Raw genomic sequence first — 24,327 nt, 5'->3', positions numbered from 1 at the left:
AGAGCTGGTGGTTCGCATTTTCCGCTAAATCAGTTTTTCGTCCACCGTTCACACCGATCGTCGTGTGTCGAAGGATCTCCCTTGCGCGGTTTTACTCGGGACCAACCAAAACGGTCGGACAGTCGTTTCTGCCCTCAGGTGAACCACCATAGCCGGGGGCCAGTGTGTGTGTGTGTGTGTTGTGCTTCTCTCGGTTGGTAGCAGTGTGCGGTCAAGACATAGAAATGCGCGCGCGTGTTCTGTTGTTCTGTTAGCACCGAAGAAAGGCGCTGTGCTTGTTGCACTGGACTTTGTTCTGGCTAGTCAGGTGCATTAACGTTATGCTGCACTAGGGACCGGTCGAATGTGATTAATACAAAGAGTGAGGAGCTGGGAGTGGGAGAGCGTGCGAGTCGACATCTGTTCGTTTTATTCCTGCCCTCGACAATTTTCTATCCGGAAGGTGTTTTGGCTTTGCGCAGCAGCACCAGCAGACCAGTTGTAGCTCTCTCTCTCTCTCTCTGTCCGGTACGAAACGGTCTTGGAACAAATCGATCGCCTTGCTCCAGTGCCTGTATCGGCCTGGCTTGCTGCTGAGTGGCACCGTAATTTGCTCCAAATTACGACGCGAAGGGGGGGTCGTTGGGAGGGTGGTTTTAATCCGTCCGACTGCCGTCCGGGTTCCGTAACGAAGCCGCCGTCCGTGTGTCACAATGTGAGGTAGAATTCTACGCGCAGCAATGCAGTCGGCGGTTTTTTTTTGTATGCTTGAGTCATGTCTGTCCACCCGTTGTTACAGCGTTGTTACTCCTTATGCTGTCTTGGGGAAGAGATGGTGGACCAGACAAATGCTTGGGATGCTCTCTCTCTCTCTCACTAAGCGAAACGATCACCATCCTCCACGCAGGTGGTCCATTACACTGTGTGAATTCTTCAGAGAGGTTTTCACCCCTAAAGTCTAGCACCGTGTGTGTGTGTGAGTGTGTGTGGGAAATCACAAAATTTTGTTCTGAGCGCGCGCACGACCGACCAGTGAATCACGGTCGGCGGCTCATCCCGACCCTCAAACAAGAGCGCGTAACCCCTAACCCCCATCGCCACCAGCGCCATCGCGTTAATAAAAAAGCGGATAAAAAAAGAATCCTTTCCGGTGGAGAAGGCAGGGCAAAAAAAAAAACAAGAGCATGACACGACGGTGCACGGGTTATCACGACCTATGGGACGCGGAGCGAATAAACTCCCCCTTCCCGTGTTTGAAGGTATGCGCGCACGGCATGGGACACGCGCGAAGGGATCGGCAACACCGCCCTTGTGTGATGCGTGCCATCGTCGGCGATCGACTTAACTATATATACACGCTCAGGGTGTGGTGGTGGTGTCTTGTGGCCACCGCGATCATCGACAGCATCGACACACTGCTCGCTACTGCGCCGGTCGCTTGCGCGATTTGAGTGATTCGCTCACGAAAGATCCCTCTGCTGGGGAGGGAGGAGCCCTTTATTTTCGGTACAAAAATTGCTTGATCATTCTGAAGAAGGAACAAAACAAATCAGATCTTGTAATTTCATTCTTTGTTTTTACACTCCCCCAAAAGAATAAATCTTTAATTTGAATTATTTATACGCCGCGCAGTAAATGGCTTTTGTGCGCACAATATATCGCAGCGTTCTGCTGCCCCAAGAGTCGCTCTACTGTCCCGGATGCGAGAGACACGGCACACAAGAAAACATCAGGGCTCTCGAGAACTCAGCAGCAGCAGCCAGCTAGCGGGGGTCATCAAACAAACAAATCAAGCCAAAACAAACGTGCCGAGCGAGGAGCAGCGTTTGCACACACCGAAACATTTCGGCCTACTGTGCTGGTGTGCGGTCGGTGTCGGTCGCTCACACCACCATAGCAAACAGCTGTTTCTGAGTGGTGCTTCTCTGGCTCTGTGGTGGTGGTGGTGGTAGTACTCGCCGCACACCAGCGATAGAAGCGCAAACGGCATCAAAACAAGCCATGGTCAAGGTGTGTATCTCCTGCGCCACCGACGTTAGATGGCGCGGGCGTGTTAGACCGGGGTGGCCTAATTACGCGCAGTGCTCGTGGATGCTCTGTGTATGTTTGTGTGTGCCGAGAATCAGGTGAAGTAGTGACCCTTTTTCGTCACACGCTACTAAGAACGCGCCCTGATTGTGCCCAAATTACGTCGCTCGATCTCTCGAAAAGAGATTTCGGTTGTGATTCTGTTACGGAGGATCGCTCCCCATTGGTGGTGGTGGTAGTGGCAGTCGTAAAATTGGGCGCAATTGTGTCTTCTTTGTCTGTGGGTGATTGCGTTTTTTTTCCCTCCACTACCCTCATTAGTATTCGGCCGTATGACGCTATGTCGCGCTGTTGTGCGCGGCACTGCTGTTGTGTCCGATCGATACACGCTTACCCCATCCCGCTCATTGTGTATATTAACCGTATTAACCTTGTGCGCTCAATATGCATTTATCGAGTCGCATCGATCCGAATCTGTTTGCATGTGTGAGTGTGTGTGAGTTAGTCATCGGGGAGCTAACTGACCTCGTTTCGGTCGGTGTGCTGTGGAGGCCTACGACGAATCGACTGATCGGTTCTTTGTGTGTGGCGTTTGACGCTAATGATGCACGCGCTCTCTCGTTCCTTGTTTTCACTTTCTAGGCCCTGAGGCCACTTTTAAATCTAAGCCGAAACCCTATCACCCGCCACCGCCCCCTTATCGATAAGTAATCGATTGCAAAGTGTGGGTGTGTGAGTGTGTGTCGGTGTGTGCAGAACAATAACGAAACTGTGTTTGCCCACGGGGTTAGTATCTAACGTGCCGAACAATAGCGCCGCAGCGATAAGGGCCACAGTGATGTTGGTGTGTGTGTGGCGTTTGTCAGCAGCGCGCCAAACGCGGCCGATAGTAGTGTGCGGTCCCTTTATTTACTTCGGCCGCTTGTTTGACAGATAAAGTACGTGACAGTTGGATAGCAGCACGGTCTGTCTGCCTGCCTGCTGTTTGTTTGTGCACGGCTGCTTCCGATTCTATCGATGGCAATCGTTTAGCTGGCTTTTGTGTGTTAGCGAATCAGCTGGTGTGGATGCTGCGGGCGGGCTGGTGCGGTTTTAGCTAGCAAGGCCAAAAGAGGACGATCAGCCCAATGCGGCGGGCTGCCGCTGAAGGTCTCGCCATCGCAACGTGATTATCTTTCACCAATCCGTTCCGAGCAGGGGGGAAGGCCCTTTGAAGTGTTTGTCGCGCCCGGGGCATCATAAATCAACAGCCGGCAACAGCGGGGTAAATTACATACCTTTGGCATTAGCGTGTTTGTGTGTCGATTGGAACTGGAGGAGGCGGTGGTATACACGATCGAATCGGTTGCGATCGTCCCAAGCATTAATGAGTGTTCCACGAATAGGTTTGTTTTATTACAGACTAACGCGCGCTAATTAGACACACGGTTGTCGGGATTTGGTATTTGTGTGGAGTGGGCACGGCACACGATTTGCAACAAAATCGAGCATACGTTGCTGCCTGTTGAAAGGAATTGCTGGTTAGTGACGGGGAACAGTTTCTCCTTTTTCTCTCACTGTCGAGCTCAAGACGCCAACACGTTCTCCAGGCCGTGTCCTACTGCACTCCACTCGTCCTTGGCGTTGAGGGCGTTTGCTTCATAAAGCACCCGTTCGTCCGTTGCATTGGCATTGAGTATCGATCGCTGGCCATTCAGCAGCATCTCTCACGGCGTCGCAAGAATTTCAACCCCGTACCTTCGCACCGATGATACCGTGACACACAAATGCACCATGTGCACACGATCGTTTGAATCGATCGGCCGAGAGCTCTGTAACCCGTTTTGGGGGCGGTGGTGGTGTTGTGCCTCTGTCGAAGGTTATGGCGCCAAAACCGGTCGCCCCACCACCACTCACTTGTCCAGGGGAGTTTTTTTTGCTGCGCACCAATGCTAATAAATATGCGCGAGGCAGCAGCAAACGGGGGACAAACTCACTGACTGGGGCTGTTTAGGTATGGGGACGCCACACGGCATTCGTGAACCTTCCGCGTGTCGAGTGAGTGTGTGTGTGTGCTGTCGAACGGTGGAGCAGCGGAAGGGACAGGGTCATGTTTGTGTTGCTTTCATGAATGGGCGCAAAAACAGCAAACAACCAAACACACACAACAGGGGCACGCGATCGTGCCTTTGCGTGATCGCCGAGTCGGAGCAGCGAAATAGTAAACAGTATTCCGCGATCGTCGAGTGCGGTTGTGCTTTCCGATGGTGTTTGGCATCCGTATCGGGCATCCAAGAACAAAAGTACGATTTTGCTGGAGTTTAGTTGGGGAGAGGGGGGATTAGATATTTTGGAGCAATCAAAACAAACCTTGACCTTGTTCTTGATAACTTCGTGTCAAGGATATGATACTCTTCATACTCAGTATCTTCCGAAGGCCTTTTCTCGTCTAAAGGATGCTCATTATGGAAACAAGTCGCGCGTTTGTGTGGTGTGGTGTTGAAGATGTCTCACCGGTCACCTGACTTGGACACTGGAATCCAATTCCTTGCCCCTCGAGTGGTTTGTGTACAACTTCCCCGACCGCGGGAAGAAAGGCTCATCATCATTCAACGGTGCGCGACAGTTGAATGGAGTGGAATCGTAGATTAATCTCCTACAGCGATCGGGGTGCGTATGTGCAACCAGGTGTGGAGTGTACGGTGTGCTGAAGGGGAAAGCAACAACAAGCAAAAACCCGCTCTTTAAGTGTGTTACTACCGCAATTGGTAACATGGAATTTGTAAGAACCGCCCCGGGCTGGATCCACGCTGTTCCGTTTATCAGTGCAGCGGCCACGGGGTTTGCCCGCGGGAAAGGAGGGTCGCAGATGATAAGATAGAAGCGAATCATTGTGCCATTAAGCGGGTTGTAAAGGCGCCGTTCCAAAATGTGCGTACCCCGAAACGCCCCGAAACTGCTAACTTGAACACCAAGACACAGCCAGCCAGCTGATGACGACAATCGTGATGTAATTTGCCGTGAAAGGCCCAACAGGAGGAACCAGGTTTTGCGCGCCCGGATTAATCTCCCGCGAGTTGGGGGTCATGATTTAAGAAGGGGTGGGGAGTTTGATTTCAAGGGAAGGAAACCTGCCTCGCAAACGATTCCTTTTGTAGATTCGGCAAGGAAGGCAGCTCCAGTGTTTCAAATCGCGCCACGTAGTATGCAGATGAGCCTTGTGTTACTTATTTAGCGTTCCGTTGCACGACGATCGTGCATCCGATGGGCAGTCCTTAGGTAGCTTCCGAAAAAGGAATAAGGGCTTCATTTGGTTTCGCGAGCGATTAAGGAAAGCACGGGCTCAACATTCAAATGTTTATGGTGTTCATTATACCTATCTTGCAGTAGAGTTCGGGCGATCCGTGTTAGTGTCCAAGTAAAAGGTGTACTTAACGAAGATCTTCCAAGAAGCACTTTTCCAAAGTATGTTGAAGCTTGCGTGATATAAAAAACAGTGCCAAAAAGCTCTTAAAAATTAAAACTAAAGTGTTCATAAAAGCGTTACATTTCCATTATTGTGCGATTAGTACATCCATTAAGTAAGTGTGCGTGTGCGTGCGTGTGCTTGTAGTGATTCCGTAAAGTTCTGGTCCTGTTCCTTCCGTCCATACCGAATGATCGGAGCAACCGTGCACTCTGTAGTACGAGGCGTGAAAAGCTTGCACAAAAACGTTCACTCTTCACCTGCCGAAGGTTGTTGAGAACAGTTCCCATCGCTGTGGAAGTATTGCAACGGGGTCCCTCTCCTCCTTCCCAACCCCCACGGAGTTTACCAGCTGCAGCTGCAGGACAGTAGCGCAACATGGCCAGTAAAAAGGCCCGCCGGGTAGGTGTTTCTTCTTCTCTTCCTCCTGTCGGTAAAATAGCTGAGCCACGTGAGCCGTCATAAATTGTATCATTAATTGATTGCAACCATTCGGCCATCCTCCTCCTCATCATCGTCATCATCATCGACTGTTGTTACAGTATAATGTACGCACCGCGTTGCATATTTATCAGTCTGAATAATGTCTGCTAAGAATGCACTGTTGTGGAAGGTTGTGAAAAGAGACGAATGGCTCCGGAAAGCTTTCAGTGCGCTGGGAAATATAACTTTTGCTGTTTTTTGTTCTTACATTACCATCATGCGTAGGATCCTTTCTTTTTTTCTCTCCCCCACTTCCCTGACGTTCGGTGCAATCGAGTCTGGTTGTCTCCCTACTGCAAACGGCGACCGGTACTAACCAAACCGTCTGGAGGAGAGTGTAAGACTGCCTGCGTAAGGGGCAACGTTGCTAACATTGACCTGGATTTTCGGGCCGCCAGTTTTGCCGTTTCAACTCTGCTTTACACAAACCGTTCCAACAGCGCAGCGCGGTAAATTGCGTTGGTGCGCCAATGTCACGCCTCTCGATAGGGGACGACGATCGGAGTCGGAATTCGTTCGTTGCATCCGCTGGCCGTCGCATGGCGTGTGCATGTGCATGTTGCAGGCAGCAACCTTGGTAATGCTGAACCGTCGATATCATCTCCCAACTCGTCCGTGGTGGAAGCAGGACAGTTTGTTTTATGTTTCGTTTACGGCGGACTCAGTGGACCGAGTTTCGCCGTCCGAAGGGATACTTTGATGGCGCCAGCCGGGAGATGACGGGATTGAAAACAAACACCAATAAGATGTTTATGGGTCTGTGTGCGTGTGTGTAAAGGATCGAATGGTTCCGGATGTCCGGTCCGGAAAGTGTGGGGAAAATGGGATGAATCGATAAGCATTTAAAATGAGCAGCTTGGTGGCGTAACGTACCCTGTTTGCGAATCCATCTAATGGATTTTCAATGTTAGAGGACAATTCAAAAGAATCACCAAGCCACTCAGTACCAGCACGCTTCCTAAAGCCCTCGATGGTCAACGCATCTCGGCATACTTGCATGCCTGATTCCAATATCACTGTTCATACAAAGATTGTAACGGGTCCACGCGTCTAACGCAAACAGCAGGCAGTGGAAAACAGCAAGATCGTGATAGACAACCCAACCACACTCTGTCTTGATGACTCGCAATGTGATGTTGCTCAATATACGCTGGACAATAAACACTCCTTGGCTCCTTGGATGCCCGACAGTGTGAAGATACGTTAGACAGAGCGCCTGGTAGTCGGTCGGAGGTCGTTTGGCAATCCGCCGTCTGGTACGATATCTCCACACCGAATGAGTCCACCCCTGCTGCCGGCGGCCACACATTGGTGGTCGTGTGCATTGGCCGACCGTCGCTATATGCATGATGCTATGCCTATGTGCTCCGTCGTTGGGGGTGTTGGTGGTATCGGTTCGAGCACCCGGTTCAGCCACCAACACTGACGTGCGGCGAGATAGAGGGATAGAGACACACGATCTGCTGCACACTTCTCCACCGAGATAGAGGGCCAGCCGTTCGTTTAATTGGCTTTTAAACAATTTCCCGCACCCAAATCGCGTCATTCCGCGCTCGGTGTTAGTTGCGTACCGATACACCATACTGTACAGTACAATACGCGAGGAGTCGGGTTTGGTGTCTCCCGGTCTCTGCTCTGCTAGTAATACGGTGTAACCGCCCTGCGAACGCATCCGCATACTGTGCGTTCGGCCCGGCCGGGTGTGGGTGACTTCCAAGTTCACTTTCGCATGTGCGATCAGTGTGGTGTGGATTGGGGTTTTGGGAAACATTGATCAAGCGATTCCCCGAGCATTCGAGGTTGCTCTTAGTGATGTGTGAGGTTCAATAAGGTGTGAAATTGAAATAGTGGTGCTAGCGTTCCGTTTCCTCTTCATATACCTTGGATTATAAGTTCGTGTAGCAGCGTGCAACAGTGTGTCCAGTGCCAACCATGACCAGTAAAGCGAGCAAAACCACGGTGAGCTGACAACCCGACCAGTACCAGAACCATGTAGTCACCACGATCGCTGGGGGGGAGCGAATCGACCAGTTGCTGGGCGAAAGTGATCGTCAATCGTACATTCTTTAATTGGCATTAATTGAGCTGTTTTGATGCATCCAAACTGAAATTTGAAAACCACGGGTGTGTGTTGTCCAGGCGGAGTGAGGAACGGGTCGTCTGGACCCAGTAGAACCACATTCACTTTTCGATTATGTAAGATCAGTGGAGTGACAATGTGGCGATGATGTTTTATTAGAATAATCGACAATATCTCAGCAATTTTGAAATGTTCTATAAGTCGATGGAAGATGCGTGTGTATGTGTGTTTGAGTGTATGTTCAAATGTAGTCCGTTTCAGGAGTTCAGAAGCGCACTTGTTGAAACCTCTGAAGAATGCAACATCGCTTGTAACAACGTGATGGGCTAAAGTGATGGCTGGTGATGAAGATTTCGTTCATCACAACAATACCCCCAGGCCCCCAATAAATACGTCCCAATTCAATACAATGCAATGGCCAATAAATCTACCGTGTGTCGCTGGAGTGCCCTGGGCTGCCCTTCGCTTAGATGGATGACCGCGTGTGGCTTGACAAGCAGAGATACGTAATAATAGGAGCACTTCAGATCGCATCGATCCCCCTCTCTCCCTCATTGCTTTGTAATGCACAGGGATTGATAATGATAACTCGATAATGGCAATAATAGCCGGAGTACACAAGCACTACCCTTCAAACTGCTGGCGGCGGACCAATGACGGGTTGCTGGGTCGCCCCGGCTAACCAATACCTGCCATGACAGCAATGGTGGTGGAAAATGGATCGGACATTATTCGACCATTCATCTCGCTGCTTGTGTATCTTATCGCAGCGGTTGTGACCGTGTTGCGTGTGTTGTTCACTCCTTTACTACTAGCCCCACTTGTCCCCACGATAATCTGTTACCGTAATGGGGCACTGATCGTGAAGGGAGCGGGGGGGGGGGTATCTGTGTGTTGCCAAGAGGGGGCCAAGAAGGAAGGGATGTATTTTGGAGTGTGTCTCTGGAATTCCATGCCCCCTCGATGAGTGTCATTGAAGCTTAACTCTCGAGCCATCCTTATGATTGACCACTGGGGCAGGAGGGGAATCTAACGGACGAGTGGTGCGCAGCCGCGCTCTTCCGAACGATAATAATTGTTAACACGTGACATATGCCCTTACCCTCACCAAAGGGGATCACACACACACACACACAGCACTGACCGAGGAATACCTGTAGCAATGCGTGCCCAGGCGGAATGACAATTTATTTTGTGCCCGGGAGTTTTCAATCTTTTCCTCCCCAGTGAACAATAATGTAGCAAACCTCCCTCCGCCACGATATGATCTGACGTTTGATTACGTTCCATTTTTCATCACGATCATCATGATGAGTGACGTGTGGCAGGGGGGGGGGGTAGAGAGGGAACGTCGCATGTCCGGTAGTGGTAAATCCCTTCGGACGTGCGCATTCTAGTGGACAGTTGGGAAACTAGAAAAAAACACGATGTTTGTGCGGACCGCTGCTGCCTGGGTGCCATTGATGATGGAGATTGCTGCTTCCCGGGGGGTACCACGGGGGAATATTGTCCCACGATGGCTGCAACATTGTTGCACCACCCTAGAGGCCGTCCTTCCCGGTTTATATTTTCATGTGGAATTACAAGATTGAATAATTAAAATACTGTCGCTGGTGTGTTTGTGTCGCAGATGACTCCATGCATGTAGCGCTGGCATGTAAGTTTAATCATTCAACCATTTAGTAGACGGCGAATGTGGCCGTCCCGATGACTCACCAAACGGAACGCATCGCCCAGCTATCAACTGACCTCCTTTTGTTGTTGCGAAGTCTTGCGAAGAAAGGGCGTCACTCAGTACTCCACAACACAAGCGGCACAACCGGCACAACCGCCACACTAACAACTGCATGCGCGTTTGCTGTTATTTGTGCAACTGCTCTTTCCTAGCGGTTGTGGGGCGTTCTTGTTGTTTCGTCGCTCGTTCTTAGTCTCTTAGGAATAAAGAGTAGTAAAAGTAGTATAAAAAAGCGCCCATGGCATGCTTGCTATACGCCGGAAGAGGCATCCACAGTTTATTCCCCTCCTAGCGACAGTGAGTCGTTTTGGAGCGAAACTCCATCCCCCTAACAAAGCGAATGGTGGGTTGCGGCTGTTGGCTAGCTGTTTACAGTCCGCTGCCAACTTGCTTTGGCTGTGGAGCTGTAGCGAATGATACTGTAATAGCGATAAATCGCGCTTCATGTTTCCAGCCAAGCGTCTGGTTTGAGTTGAATGTACAAAACGCAACCATACGTGTACCCCAGTGCAAGTGCACTAGCCAATGCAATAGTCTAATAGTAACGGAGGATCGTCATTTACTACTTCAAACAAATAACCTCCGAATGGAGTTGCGTCTATTTTGAATGAGCAGATATTGTTATCGATCTGTCACATAAAAAAGGAACGATTTGTCACTGGCGATACGCTCGAAAGATGGTGGAGTGCAGACTACTGCGACGACTGCTTGTTAGTGGTCGATCACCTTCATCTACCTTCGCGTACTCCACCAGAGCTACACCTCCCTGGCCTGGCCGTCTGCACTAGACGTGCCATTGAAGTGTGGTGGGCATATTTCCGTCCTACTGCGATTGTCGTTTCTATAGCTGTTTGAGTGTGTCTCAATACTTCAGATATCTGTACTGTGGGAACCCAGCGTTCTCATACCCTGTCCCCCAAAAAAAACCCACCTGTTGACTGTTTTTGGCAAGCGAAGTGGTGGGCAAGAGGCTGCGGAAAGTAGTGTGACCAAAGGTAGTGTGTGGTGGAATGGTAGCAATATTTGCCAGTGCACAAACCCCACCCCGCATTTGCTAGTAACGACAGGGGTTCGTTTCTTTCAACTGACGTCTTTCTCCACCCGAGCTTCCTTATCCCTAGGACAGCCCAACTCCTCCCCCCCCCCCCCCTTGTACTGTGTGTTACTGTTATTGCAGTCGCCAGTCTTTCTGGTTTCGAGGATGGGTTTTTTGTGTCTAAAAATAAAGCTGTGCCATCGAACGAGAGAGAAGGAAAGAAAGAAAGAACGAGCACACACAAAACCGCCCGCGCGCGTCATGTCCTGTCGTCTGTCCGTCATCCGCAGGGGGACAGTGAGTGTCGCGTGCCGGCTTCCTGCAAACGGTCGTCAATGGCTGTGCGGTACACAGCGGAAGGGTCTACTCTTCCCCCTTCCCTCGCTCCCTTGTTGGTTGTCTGGTAGTGTACGGCCTTCACTTCCGCCGGCGCACACACACGGTAGACAATGTGGCAACGGGGTGGTTTGTTTCCGTTTCGTGCCCGTTCCCGGGTCGGCTTTTTATCCTGAGGCATTGATTTTTTCTCTCTCTCTGTGAAGCGATTGACAAATTGACGTTACGCTTCAATGGATCCTCATCTGGGATCTAGGGAAAGGATAAAAAAAGGAATGGGAATTGGTAGAAATCTGTGCTATACACGGGATGGTTATTTTATGCAGGTGTTGTTTACGGTACGCGCTTATCGGTTTGGGACGGCGGAGCTGGAAAGGTAGTAGGAAAATAGACTAATATGGCTTAGGTTTTTTAATTGGATAGGTTTGCAGAACCGAACGAGAGACGAGAGTTTGTTATGGCTCTTGTCTCACACATCAGTGCGGCGTTGCGATGGGTGGAAAATCATTTGATCGAAAAAGATGATGAGATAGTGACGGAATTAAAATCGGTGACAGTTGTTGGGAAGCTTTTCGTGCGCAATGTAATACGGTGGCTCACTAACCCAAGTTTTTTTTTACTATACGCAACATTTATAACTAATTTCTATTGACTTTTGCGGAACTCTTAGTGACAAAAATCGTCTTTTTTCATTACTTTTATGTAACCTATGTAACCTTATGTTGGATCCTTTTAGCTTATGCGGGACCTGAAATGTGGCACATGCGTCCATATAACCATAGATATACCTTCAACTGTTTGATATCAAATGATGGTGCTTTTGTACATTTAGGCTAAAATATGATAGGCAAAGTATGATAATCTGCCTGTTTTAAAACTTAACTGACGCTCAGCCAAATTGTCTATCGAATGGCATAAGCAATGTGAGTGTAGCATGGAAATTGGCCATGATATTTTAAAAAAAAACATTCGAAAACTTCGAGCCAAGTCAGGGGTGCCAGGCAAGGAGTCTCCAAATTAACTCACGCGGAGCTATTTCAATCAAAATTTATATAATTTTACTTTTTTTTAGAAAAGGTTTATATTTCAATACTAGAAAATTTATGTAAATATTGTATATTTCTAGTTTTTGCTTTCTATACAAACCATGATTTCTACATTCACTATAAAAAAAGAAAAAATGATGCAATAATGTAATCTAAAATCAATGCTCCCACGTTCTGAGATCCGCATTCTGAGAAGATCAAAGACCCTTGTTATAAGGAAGGGTTGTATACTCTTCAAATACATTTGAACAATATCAATTGTACTGCGAATCATAAATCATTGGATGGAAAATGGATAGATAATCGATTGTAAGGGATGGATGATACAATTTTGAACCCAATAAAGAAATCCTGCAATATCCGTTGTAAGCATGGCATGGGACGCTTTGGCGAAAAGAGCTTTTCGTATCACATCAGTATCATCAGTTGACTTTTTTAAAAAATATGTTTGCCTTTTTTCAAAGCAGCGACCAGTCAATAGATCTTCTTCTTCTATTTGGCGTAACATCCTACGCGGACATGCCGTCCTATACAGGCTTTCAAGACTTAATTCATTACCACACAGCCGGATAGATAATCAATCCTTGCTACGGGGAGACGGTCCATTCTAGGTTTGAACCCATGACGGGCATGTTATTGAGTCTTACGAGTTGACGACTGTACCACGGGACTGTACCGCGGTACTGTACCGAGTTGACCGACCAGTCAATAGATGCTTTTGTATAACAATAGCCATCTTATTTGATTTGAATCATTACTTGGCGTGTTACTTGTTGCCTCCATGTCCTAGATGCGACTTCCTTTTTTTACACTTTCTCATAAGCTACTGCATTAAGAGTCACAAACTACGCGATCTAGATAGAACTAAGTTTCAATGTGATGTGTTTGTCTTGCTTTAGAAGTAAGACGATCTTAAACAATACCCAATTGGGTAGATTCAGTCTACAGCCGTACGGTTTGGGGTGGAGAGTGTATGTTGAACAAACCACATCCTCCGGCGAAGTTTTTATGTCCTTTTCTTCTCGGTTGGGAGAAATGGCTTGTATGATATGGGTACACATTGAAATCATATAATCTCCTCTTGAGTGGTAAATAACCGTTGTCCCAATATAGCGTTTAACTTCCATTTAAAAGCGCCACAAAAGGCGCCACTCCAGCTACTCCGACTCCGAATCGTTCTAAACGAACGCGCGCCATCTCAGAGCGCTGCACATTTCGCGTCCGTAAACAATATTATTCCCTTAATTAAACTGTGCCTGGTGACGAAACCGTTTAACGCGCTAACGATGCAACACGATAAAATGTGCGCCATCCAGTTACGCAACGCAACGGAACGGTCCACCAGCAGCATGTCGGTCACGTCGGCCCAGAACGATGATGCACGAACGCGGAGGGGGGTGGGGCGTCGTACTGGGTTCACCGTCTGCCTGGAGATTGCCCTCCGGTCGACCAAAATATGGAACGCAGAAGTTAACATGTATACCATTTCTCTAATTTGTGTGGCTTCTAAATCTACCAACGCGCAAAGAGGAGAGGGCCGACAAAGCTTGGACCGACTTCGAGCGATTGTTTACGGCCTCGTGTTCCTTGCCGAAGCAACTCAACTCACATCAGCCAGAAAGAATTTCATTGCAGTTGGGAGGAGGTGGATGCGATGCTATTTTGTCATCGATTTGGATGGCGGCGGCAAGTGGTTGATTAATAGCGAAAGAAAAGCGCCTGTTGTGTTGCTGAAGGTTCTTGCGTTACTAGGCACGCGGTTCGAGTGCGCTTCCGATCCTCCCGCCGCCGCCATGTGTCAGTGTTGGATGATGGATGGATTTTTAAAACAAACGTTACTCGATACGCTTTTTCGATCAATACCTTTTCGGGTGTTTTTTCGGGTGTTGGCTGTAGTTTTTTTAATCATCGGGAGATAGAGCAAACAGTGGACAACCTCACCCAAAACTTAGGTTTGCGCTGTCGAAATATGGGTCGCATGGTTGGGTGGGCAATCGAAAATGCATTAACATAATGAGCCGTTTTTGTGTCGTCCAATACGGTGTGTGCTAACCACATTTTTCCATTTTCTTTTCCCCCCATTCCAGACGGACAGTGAAATTGCGTGCGAGGAGGCGGCACGATTGACGGCCGACACACAGGAATATACATCGCCGGACGATGACGATGGAGGGTGCGAGTACCACGATATGCCGCCCCCACCGGACGGTGGGTAAGTGTATACCAGTCGCAGATCGTCGCAGAAAAACCCCCCGCTAATCGCTCGATAATGCTTCCTTTTCCAGATATGGCTGGGTGATCGTATTCGCCTCGTTTATGTGCAACATGATCGTGGACGGCATCGCGTACACGTTTGGCGTGTTCCTGAACGAGTTCGTGGTGTACTTCGGCGAGGGCAAGGGTACGGTGGCCTGGGTGGGCAGCTTGCTCAGCGGTATGTACCTGAGCGCCGGTCCGGTTGTGTCCGCGCTGGCCAACAAGTACGGCTGCCGGGCGGTGTGTATCGCGGGCAGCATCATCTCCTGCGCGGCGTTTGCGCTCAGCACGCTCAGCACCTCCGTGACGATGCTGATGCTCACGTACGGTGTGATGGGCGGCATCGGGTTCGGACTGATCTATCTGCCCGCGGTCGTGGCCGTCGGGTACTACTTCGAAACGAAGCGCTCGCTCGCCACCGGCATTGCCGTGTGCGGGTCCGGGTTCGGCACGTTCGCGTTCGCACCGCTCGCGAACATGCTGCTGGAAAACTTTGACTGGAAAAACTCCAACCTCATCCTGGCCGGGCTGATACTGAACTGTGCCGTGTTTGGGGCGATGATGCGACCGCTCACCTACCCGAAGGAGGACAAGGTGAAGCCACTGATGCAGCGCATGTACGAGGAAAAGCGGCTGCAGATGGAGCGCGGCTCGATCGGTGGGTCGTACTTTATGGTTCAGCTACCGGACGGCACAATGGAGAAAAGACTGAAGGCGCCGCTGAACGCGGACCCGGGCGTACACTCGAGCCTGGCGCTGGACCAGCTGGCCGCCCAGCAGGGCGGCATGCATCCGGTGGCCACCCTGCCCACCATTTCCGAGTTTAAGGCGCAGGAGCAGAACGGTAGCAGCGGCTCGTCGTCCGAGTCGAGCCAGATCGAGATGAAGAAACCGCTGAACAAGAAGCGCAACACCAACTCGGAGTCCGATGCCGCCGACTACGGGGCGGACAATATGCCCCGCAATGCCTCACAGCCTGCCTTTACCAGCCATCAGTCGGGTGAGTCGGGTTCGGGTGGTTCGGCTGATTCGCCTTTTCCCCTTCGCCGGCCGGACAGCAGGAAACACTAATGGGGGATGAATTTTGGTTTTTTTTGGTTTATCTGTTTTTTGTAGGCATGCCGAAGAATGGTTCCGTACCGACGTTCGATCGCGTCCGCAAACACTCGACCGGGGAGCGGTTCAAACCGTCGCTCGCCGCCATTAAGGCTAGCTCGCGGGGCGATGTCGGTAGCAACGGTGACGTACGTAAATCCATGCATCTCAGACTCTCGCGCGGCTCAGTCAATGGCAGCAAAAATAATAACGCTGAAGAATTCGTTAGTAGCCAATTTTTCTGTCCACTTCTTTTTGTTTTTTCTCTTTACTCTTTTCCAACTACAAAAAACACCACGATTGGGGTCCGGAACCCCTACAAGTTCTCCATTTGGTTTTGTGTGCCCTTTCTCTCTCTCTCTCTTACTGTTTAGCAGTTGTGTAAACTAGGTTCGGTATGATGCTGCCGTACACGGCGCGGTTTTAGTTTTTGGTTTTAATCTACTTAACACGGTGTGGACTATCGCTTCTAAAACTCTTATCCTACTATGTACTATGTATTTAGAGAGCTGTAACACTTTTAATCTGTTTCCTAGTAGGCGATCTATTTCTATTTTCCCATATTGATACCCCACCCCATTAACACCCAGTAGCGATATTTCTTTCAAACAACCAAAACCCGTAAACCCGTCCTCCTCCCACTAAAAACCAACCGTTGCTCTACAATGTATGTGCAAATTGGCGGCGCGTGCGCCTGTGTGTGAAGTAATTGCCTAAAATTAACGATAGCATGGAAAAAAGACGGTAGGGTGTATTAAGTTTTTTTTAACACCACTCGCTAATAACCCGTTCTGTGTAAGCTCCTTGGAGAATGGACGACGTTAAATTTAGAACCACTCTTGGACGGCAACCAAAAGACTAGCAGGCCTGCTAGAAAGGATGCCGCCTAAGCTTTCTCGCGTACGTGTGTGAAATGGTTCTCACTCTGTGTTTGGCTGGCTAGCTAGCGGCGCTGTCTGGGGCTCTGGATGCTAAAAACAAAACCGCCAAAACGTATACACTGCGATTTGAGGACCAAAGGTGTAGCAAGTAGAGAAAACAACAAAAAGGCATTATTCAGCGCTATTATCAGAGCTCACATTAACTTGGCCACGTGGGGAGAGCTATCGTCATTCATTTCCTCGCATTGCATTGCACCTGAACTGCACATCATTTTGCACGCATTGCGCAGAGGGAATAGCCGGTCCATGGCGTAGAGCATTTCGATGGGTCTTCCATTCATTTACAGGGTTTGCCACCAGGGGTTCTCATAGTTGTGGGACACTTCCTTGACTCTTTCTTATGGGAAGTGAACTTAGCACAGGGTTTCGAACCATATATAATCACTTGGGGGATTTGTTTCAAATCGGTAGGAGAAATGTTACAAGCATACTGGAATGGAAGTTTGTAATCATATAGGGGAATGTTGCAATCGACTAGGGGAATTTTGCAAGCATATGGAGCTATGGAGCTGTCATCAGACTGTGTGTGCCGCTGTAAATACTCCAAAATATTTTCGTTAATTTTACTGCTTTATCATGTTTAGTTGTGGAGTTGCAGCACGATTTATTTAGTTTATCATGTGTACAGCTGAATCCCACTCAAAAACAACTCCGAATGATGTTTAAAAAAAAAACATCATCGGTATCAATTCGAAGCTTTTTACAGCGGCACCCACAGTCTGATGACAGCTCCACAGTATGCTTACAAAAGTCCCCTAATCGATTGCAAAACTCCCCTAAGTGATTGCAAACTTCCGCAGCATGCTTGCAACGTTCCGCTAAGTGATTGAACTATTCCCTTTTATGATTCGAAACCCTGTATGATGGAAATTGGACTCTATGGCACTCTTTTCGAACAGGATCCTTGGACATTCCTATTAGGTTTGTCCAACAATAGTACTTAGAGTCCAATTCCCATTGCAATAAGTTCTTTTCACGTAAGATAGGGTCAATAAAGTGACCCACAGCAATGAGAACTCCTAAAAACCCCTGTATGCGATCGCTGTTATTTGTTGCTTTTAGCTCATTTGTTAGTAACTTGTTAGTTTATTAGGATAGCACACGCAAAAATTGCATCATTTTGGCAAGCAAGTAGCTTAATTGGCTTATTTTTTTCGCACATTTATATTTTTTGCAATAGTTGTTGGTTGTAGCTATCCTAGCAAAGCTTCATTAGTTGGCAGCTGCTCATTTTTCGCTTATCGCCTTAGTCCTGCTCCTGCCTTGCATCCACACACACACACACATTTCATACACTTTTCCCCTTCACATATCATTACATTTAAAGTGAAATGTTCTAACGATCCTTTTTGCCACCACTCACACATTGCTTACACACCCGATCGCGCACACACAGGATGATGGCAGCATGTTTACCTCAAAAGCCTCACTGAAGGCGGACCGGCCGGCAATGGTGCGTCCGCTGTCGCGTAAGGACATCTTTTACTCCGGCTCCGTCACGAACCTGAAAGAGTTCCAGTCGCAAAAGTCGCTAACGAACTATCGCAATTCCGTCGTCTCGCTGACCAAGTTCGAGAAGGAGCACCGGAACGATGTGCGGGACGATGTGGAGAAGGGGCGGGAAGAGCGTGAGTTGTACAAGTGCTACAGTGCGTGAGTGTTACATGTCTAATTTAACTTCTCTCTGCTTTCCGACAACCCACAACCCATCGCGCGGTATAGAGTACGATCTTTGCCCGTGCCTGGCGCTGCCGGAATCGTTCAAGAATGCGATCGGTGCCATGATGGATGTGAGCTTGCTGCGCGATCCCGTCTTTATGATGATTGGCGTATCGAACATCTTCGGCATGGCCGGTCTGTACGTCCCCTTCGTGTACCTGGTCGATGCGGCTGTTCTGGATGTAAGCTGGTTCTTCGCGGATTGGTTACAATGATCTTCAGCAAACTAACCTCTTGCTCTCTCTTTCTCTGTGTGTAGGGAATTGAACAAAACTCTGCCTCCTTCCTTATCTCGATCATTGGTATTACGAACACGGTGGGCCGTATCGTGTGCGGTTACGTTGCTGACTTCCCGCAAGTGGACGCCCTGTTTCTGAACAACATCTGTCTAGTCATCTCCACCGTAGCGGTCGCACTGACGCCTTTCTGCCACAGTTACGCCGCGTACGTGGCGATGGCGATCGCGTTCGGCATTGCCATCGGTAGGTATCGTCGTGGAGCGGTTTTTGCTCGACGATTTGGGCCCAGCAATGCAAAAAAGTGCACTTGCATTGACCCTTGTGTTTGTTTATCTCGCTTCAGCTGGCTACATTTCACTGACGTCAATTATTCTGGTCGATCTGCTCGGGCTGGACAAGCTTACGAATGCGTTCGGTTTGCTGATTCTGTTCCGTGGTGCCGCCACGATCGTCGGATCACCGCTGGCCGGAGCCCTGTACGATGCCACCCAGTCCTACTCCATACCGTTCTTCGTTGCCGGCGGTCTGTTTGCCCTGTCGGCCATAACTAGCTTTGCGGCACCCGCCATGAAGAGGTAAGTGCAGCGATAATGTAGCAGAGGGAGCAAGAGTCACATTAATTGACCCTTTTTTTTCTTTCGGAATGTTTTAGATTCCGCAAGCCATCGGAAGCACCCGTGCACGTCGAGGTGCTGACGCCGATCGACGAGGAACCGTCCGAAGATTTGGCGGACGATGATCAACCGATCACGATGGTACCAAAGATCATTCAAACCGCCCCCAGCCCGTCCACGGAGCAGCCCGTCACGTCGAATATCACCTCCACGACCACCATCAACGACGATCGCAAGCAGCCGCAGTCGAACGGTAGCGCAAAGGACACGGACAAGGAAGTGAGCCAGATGGAGTCCGTTCTGTAACCTGGACCGGGGTTTCCGGCAAAGGACACAGCGAAAGGGGGTGAATGTTGCAGGTTGGAACAAACAGAGCGCGCGATGGAGACTGTCGTTGGTTGGGCGACGATAATATCCCCGAGAAGGATCATATTTACCATTCGTCGGTAGTCGGTACGCTGACTCACCCTCAGCCAGTTGCTCCACCTGCTTACACCAAAAGCGACGGTGGGACAAGAAAGAGCGAGTGTTTTAGAGCGAAGAGTGTAACCGTTATCAGCTCCAATGTTTCAACTAGCTAGTGTGTTAGGCTTATCTAGTTATATCGTATCGTGGAAAGATTTGTTTTGATTATGTTATTTTTAATTGAAACAAAACGAGTTTTTATCGCAACGCGGAAGTGTGAAGCAAAAAAACAAAACAAAAAGAAAGCAGAGTTAGAGCGCAACGGAACGGAATTTGCAGTGCAAAGAAAAACATGGTGTAAAAACACGACAAGAAAAAGCGAGAGAGAGAGAGAAACAAAGAGAGAAACGTGAAATACTAGGTATGCTAGGAACATAATCGAGAACAATACAAAAAACAAAGATGAAACCTTTAGTGTCATAGTAAGAAGAGAACGAAAGAAGCGAATGAATGTGTTAGAATGTGTGCGTCGTGTGCAAAGCATATATAGGTGTAACAAAAACAAAAGAGGAAAAACGCGACAAAGAGCCACATGTGTTAGTGTGGTATGACGCCAGTAGGACGGCCGTATGACTATTTTATTTTCCCGTTGTTTAAACGTTTGTTTTGTTATTCCCTCTCCCCCCCCCACCAAACTTACTCTGCCCCACTCTTCACTTTATTAGTTGAACTTTTGTTACTTTTATTACGCGCGCAAGCCACTACACGATCACTGCGTGCGTGTAAGTGTTTGCGCGATCGTCGTACGTAGTTCTCAGTTAGGATCTGTTCTTTTAAGGTTTCAAAGTCATATCCAAGCCATTTTGCTTAATGCTGCAAACAAACCATCCGGTACTCAGTACTTAGGCGTTTGTACGTACGCTTTAAGAAGCGTAAATAAATGATAATAGCTCATGTACACACCCACAAGCCGATGTTGAACAAATCCACTACCACACTTTGCTTTTCCCAGTTAGTGGAAAGCCCGCTAAAACCGTTAGCAGCAGGTACGCCGGTAGGTAGTGTACGCTTAGGGGGAAGTTTAAGGAAGACGAACGCCAGCCAACCTCTATTTACTAATGAAGCTCACCATACACCATACAAACATGCAGAGAGAGAGAGAGAGAGATATATATATGTTGTAGATGACAGGAGTGCGGGCACAGGCACAATGGAAAGGGAAAAAGATGGAAAGTAAACTAAGAGATTGTACTACAATGAGGAAAATGTAAGTAAAATGAAAACGCCAGCCACAGCCAGCCACAACTCCTAAACAAAGTCCTAATGAGGTAGCGTTGCAAAATGTGTAATAAAACAAAAAGCATACAAAAAAAACAACACTCACACACATACGAAAGAGTATTAGCTTCTTATGAGTTGTACATACATAGGGATGAACACGGAAATGGTGGAAAGAATCGTAGCATCTCGCGCGCTCAGTGGTGGTGTGCCGCCCGGGTGTTTTATGTTTAAGTCTAGTCGTAACAGGGCGCAATGATGAGTCCTGCCTGTTGTTGCGTACGATACGATGGCCATATTAGCTTACACAAGGCTGCAGGGAGAAGGGAAAAGGGGGAAGAAGGCTAGCACGCTAGCATATATTAGACGAAAGAAGGAGAGGAAGAAAAAAACAAATGAGCAAACAAACTATACATACACACTGTGTACTCTAGGAATCAATAACAGGAGACTTACAAATCGAAGGTGAATGTGCGCACTAGTGGTGAAAATGGTGAAAATGGAAAGAGTGGGCCAACCGAACCAGTTGTTTGTAGGCTGATATACACATATAATAGAACCAATGGTTGCTTAGCTGCTAACAAAAAGGAAGGCATTGCATCCTTTCCTCAATAAAGCCGGTTTCTTTTCTCTCTTTGTCTCTCTCACACACAAAGACACAGACACACTATTCTACTATGTACTGCAACACTCCATCACACGTAACCGCCGGCCGATACATTAAAAAAACGAGCTTTTGCTTCACGAACAAACTGCTGTTGCATTCTATATATACACAAACGCAAACGGGAAACCCCCCGAACGCTAACCAGCGTGGCACGGCTAGAATGAGGAAGGGATATGTTTTGTTTATTGTGGCGCGCTTAGAGCCGAAGGAAAGATCCCGATGGTTAAAGGGGTTTGAGCAGCAATCTTTTGTGAGTGATCGTGATCGTGGAAATCAAATCAGCGGTAGCGTTTTAAACTTTTTTGACTATTTTTTGTTACTTATCACCACTAGAACTAAGACCTATGATTAAGGAAAAAAAACTCTTTCGTGGCCACGCTGTATGAAACGTGCGCCAAAATTTCTTTTATTGGGAGCTTTCTCCTGTCGAAAATATCAAAACAACAGTATGTGTGTGCCACTGTTTAAGCTAGAGTTACATATTTTAACATAATCTTTACTGCAAATCGTTCGAACTGTGGTATTGAGGGCTTCGATTCATCTTTAAATCTTGTAACAATTCCCACGATTAAATGGTTTTCAACGTTTCAAACGAAAATCGTTAACACTTCAAAACTTGAAACATATCAGAATAATAACATGGTTGGTAAAATGCTCACACATCATTTTGGAAGAGGTGTTTACACCAAACAGTGAGGATGTCATTTTTGTACGCCCTAGTAATGGGGTTTCTCTACCCAATTTTTTATAATTGATAAGTATGTAACGTTAAGGTGATCCTACTCCCCAGATCACTTTTACCCGCCTGGTGTGTGTGGTAGCAGCGACAGCAAGCATAATGTTTCGATTCGGTTTTGTATGTTTTATCAAACTGTTTCAAAAATTAAAAAAAAAAACCTTTCCATTTTCTCGCCGTCACAAAAGATTGATGCTCAAACCAAACACACCAAACAACCTGAAGCATGAGATCAGTCGACTTCTTCTCTGTCGTTTAATAGTAAATTACAAGCCTATTTTCCTCGCCGAGGCTTTACCGGTGAAGCCAGTACAAGTATGGGGGCGGGAAAGCAACACAACAAAACAAACAAAACAGTGTTAACTAAACGGATATAAAGGAAGGAGGACACATTACACAGTGTCTGCCAGGTGTTGTGGTACGCCATGGCGAACGCAGGAGAACAGACAAACAATGTTATTTGAAATAAAGTTGATTATAAATGCAAATGCCAAGCGGTCAAAATAATCGCTCGAGTTTGGTGTGTTGTGTTAAATGATGTGAAAGAAAAGAAAGTTAAAACAATATCTAATAAACGCTGATATTATACCAAAAAAACCGCAACATTATTCACTGTTGTCTGTTGAATTTCATCACAGTAGGGTTAACGGAAAGTTTAAATTATCCGACAACACACGTGACAGCACGATTGCATACTTTTAGGCGTTTTCAGCGTGCATGAGTTTTGAAAGTTCAAAATCACGATCAATTCGGTTTAGGAAATGAAAACCTGTGATGTTTGAGTAAAATGATTGCTGTGAATCAAAATAATACAAAATATCAGCTAATTTTGCATACAAAGAGTAAAACAAATTTTCAAAATTCCAATACTGGCTCAATGGAATGACAACCGATTACACGCGGCAATCGCTCGTGATCATTTCGTTCGTTTGCCCCGGCGATAGACCTGCTCGGAAAGGTCAGTAAATAGGGTGCAAGCACTTTTGGGTGTAATGTTTACACACCCCACAACACACAGCTGATCGTGGCTGTATGTAAGGCACGGCAGGATCTTTTAACCTTTCGCGATAAGATAATGCGCCACACAAGATATTTTATTCTTGTGTGTGCGTTAGTGATAGGTGGTAATCCGGAGCGGTGTCGTGAGACATGGGTACGAGTATGGATTTTCTTAAACTCAACCCTCAACCTCTCCTTCTGCACGCTCACATCACCCACAGGGACTTCGACACCGATTCCAACTGAAAAGAAAGTATCGAATCGTTTCGATTTCCGCAGACTACTCTATTTTACCCATCACTAGTGTGCAAGCTGTCGCCAGTTGGTGCAGGTTCGAGGTATTTTGCGTTCTGCTTCGGACGTGCAAAGTGTTTTATGATCATGTTTTGCCACCCGCCGGCGAGCCATACGGTAGAATTAACCTAGTTCTCGCTGGGAACATAATAGAAACAGACCGTTGTGTAAAATGTCCCCGGCGTCGACAGTTTCCGAACTTTGTTGACGCTTTTTTTTTATTTACTGTAACCCGGGAACTGGAGGGCTTTGACCTTTTCTTCCCAACACTTGGATTCGATTATGCGCACATGCGTTGTTTTTGCTATTTGCTATTTTTCTTTTCCCTTGAATCCACTCCACTCCACTCATGGCCAACTTGTTGTCGCTGGAACGGCTCGCTACTCTAGCTGAGCGTGAAAGTGCAGCACCAAGCAGGTCGAAGCCGGCCACGAAACTGTGGCCGGAGATGATGACGATCGCACATTTGCTGGTCGCGCATCGAACGCATCGGCTTCAGGTAGCGTAGGTGACGTACGGACTTTCCAGGATTGAATCGGGCGCCGGGAAGCAAAAAAGGAACAACTCAAAGCTACTCTAGAGTAGCTACGGCTGGCCGAAAGCCACACCAGCGATGGCAAAGCAGACAAATAACAACACGAACACAACCGTAACAACAACAACAAAAACGTAACGGACTGAGAAGCGCAAAGTGAACGTGTCGAAATTTATTGCGTCGAATTTTTATTGCTCCATCACTGGCGGCTAAACCAACCCTTCTTACGACCTAGGTAAGTTGTTTGTTGAAAGCAGAAACGAAACTAACCAACAAAAAATCCTTTAAAATCTGACTCCTGCTGAACCCTGCCAGCCCTCTACACATCGCCCTACCTCCCCATCTTAGCGAGCGTTTCCTTCGCGTGAGATGAAGTTGCTT

At 47.9% G+C, this 24,327-nt stretch overlaps 1 protein-coding gene across 9 annotated transcripts; it reads left to right on the top strand.

Moving 5' to 3' along the window:
* LOC120901320 (monocarboxylate transporter 14-like) lies at positions 1–22,625 on the top strand. Of its 9 annotated transcripts, none has more exons than XM_040309201.1 (10): positions 1–113; positions 5,374–5,854; positions 14,256–14,380; positions 14,454–15,424; positions 15,541–15,743; positions 17,857–18,088; positions 18,183–18,361; positions 18,439–18,661; positions 18,762–18,993; positions 19,071–22,625. In XM_040309201.1, exons 2-10 carry the CDS (start codon positions 5,831–5,833, stop codon positions 19,336–19,338), a joined length of 2,457 nt encoding a protein of 818 aa, XP_040165135.1. In that variant the 5' UTR covers positions 1–113; positions 5,374–5,830; the 3' UTR covers positions 19,339–22,625. The 9 variants fall into 9 exon arrangements, with proteins under 9 accessions (XP_040165135.1, XP_040165119.1, XP_040165110.1 ...); XM_040309185.1 differs by having other exon boundaries at positions 10–193; positions 5,377–5,854; XM_040309176.1 differs by having other exon boundaries at positions 10–193.
* Positions 22,626–24,327: the final 1,702 nt, after the last annotated feature.

This window comes from Anopheles arabiensis, chromosome 2 (genome assembly GCF_016920715.1).
Source record: "Anopheles arabiensis isolate DONGOLA chromosome 2, AaraD3, whole genome shotgun sequence".
Classification (NCBI taxonomy): domain Eukaryota; kingdom Metazoa; phylum Arthropoda; class Insecta; order Diptera; family Culicidae; genus Anopheles; species Anopheles arabiensis.
This window is presented reverse-complemented; position numbering and strand designations above follow the sequence as displayed.

Bases quoted from the DNA above. Each gene is read 5' to 3' on its own strand.
- LOC120901320 (XM_040309168.1), top strand. From the start codon at position 7,868: ATGACCAGTAAAGCGAGCAAAACCACG. The intron at 15,744-17,856 runs GTTAGTAGCCAA...GCGCACACACAG, and splicing joins ATAATAACGCTGAAGAATTC to GATGATGGCAGCATGTTTAC. The intron at 18,362-18,438 runs GTAAGCTGGTTC...CTCTGTGTGTAG, and splicing joins TCGATGCGGCTGTTCTGGAT to GGAATTGAACAAAACTCTGC.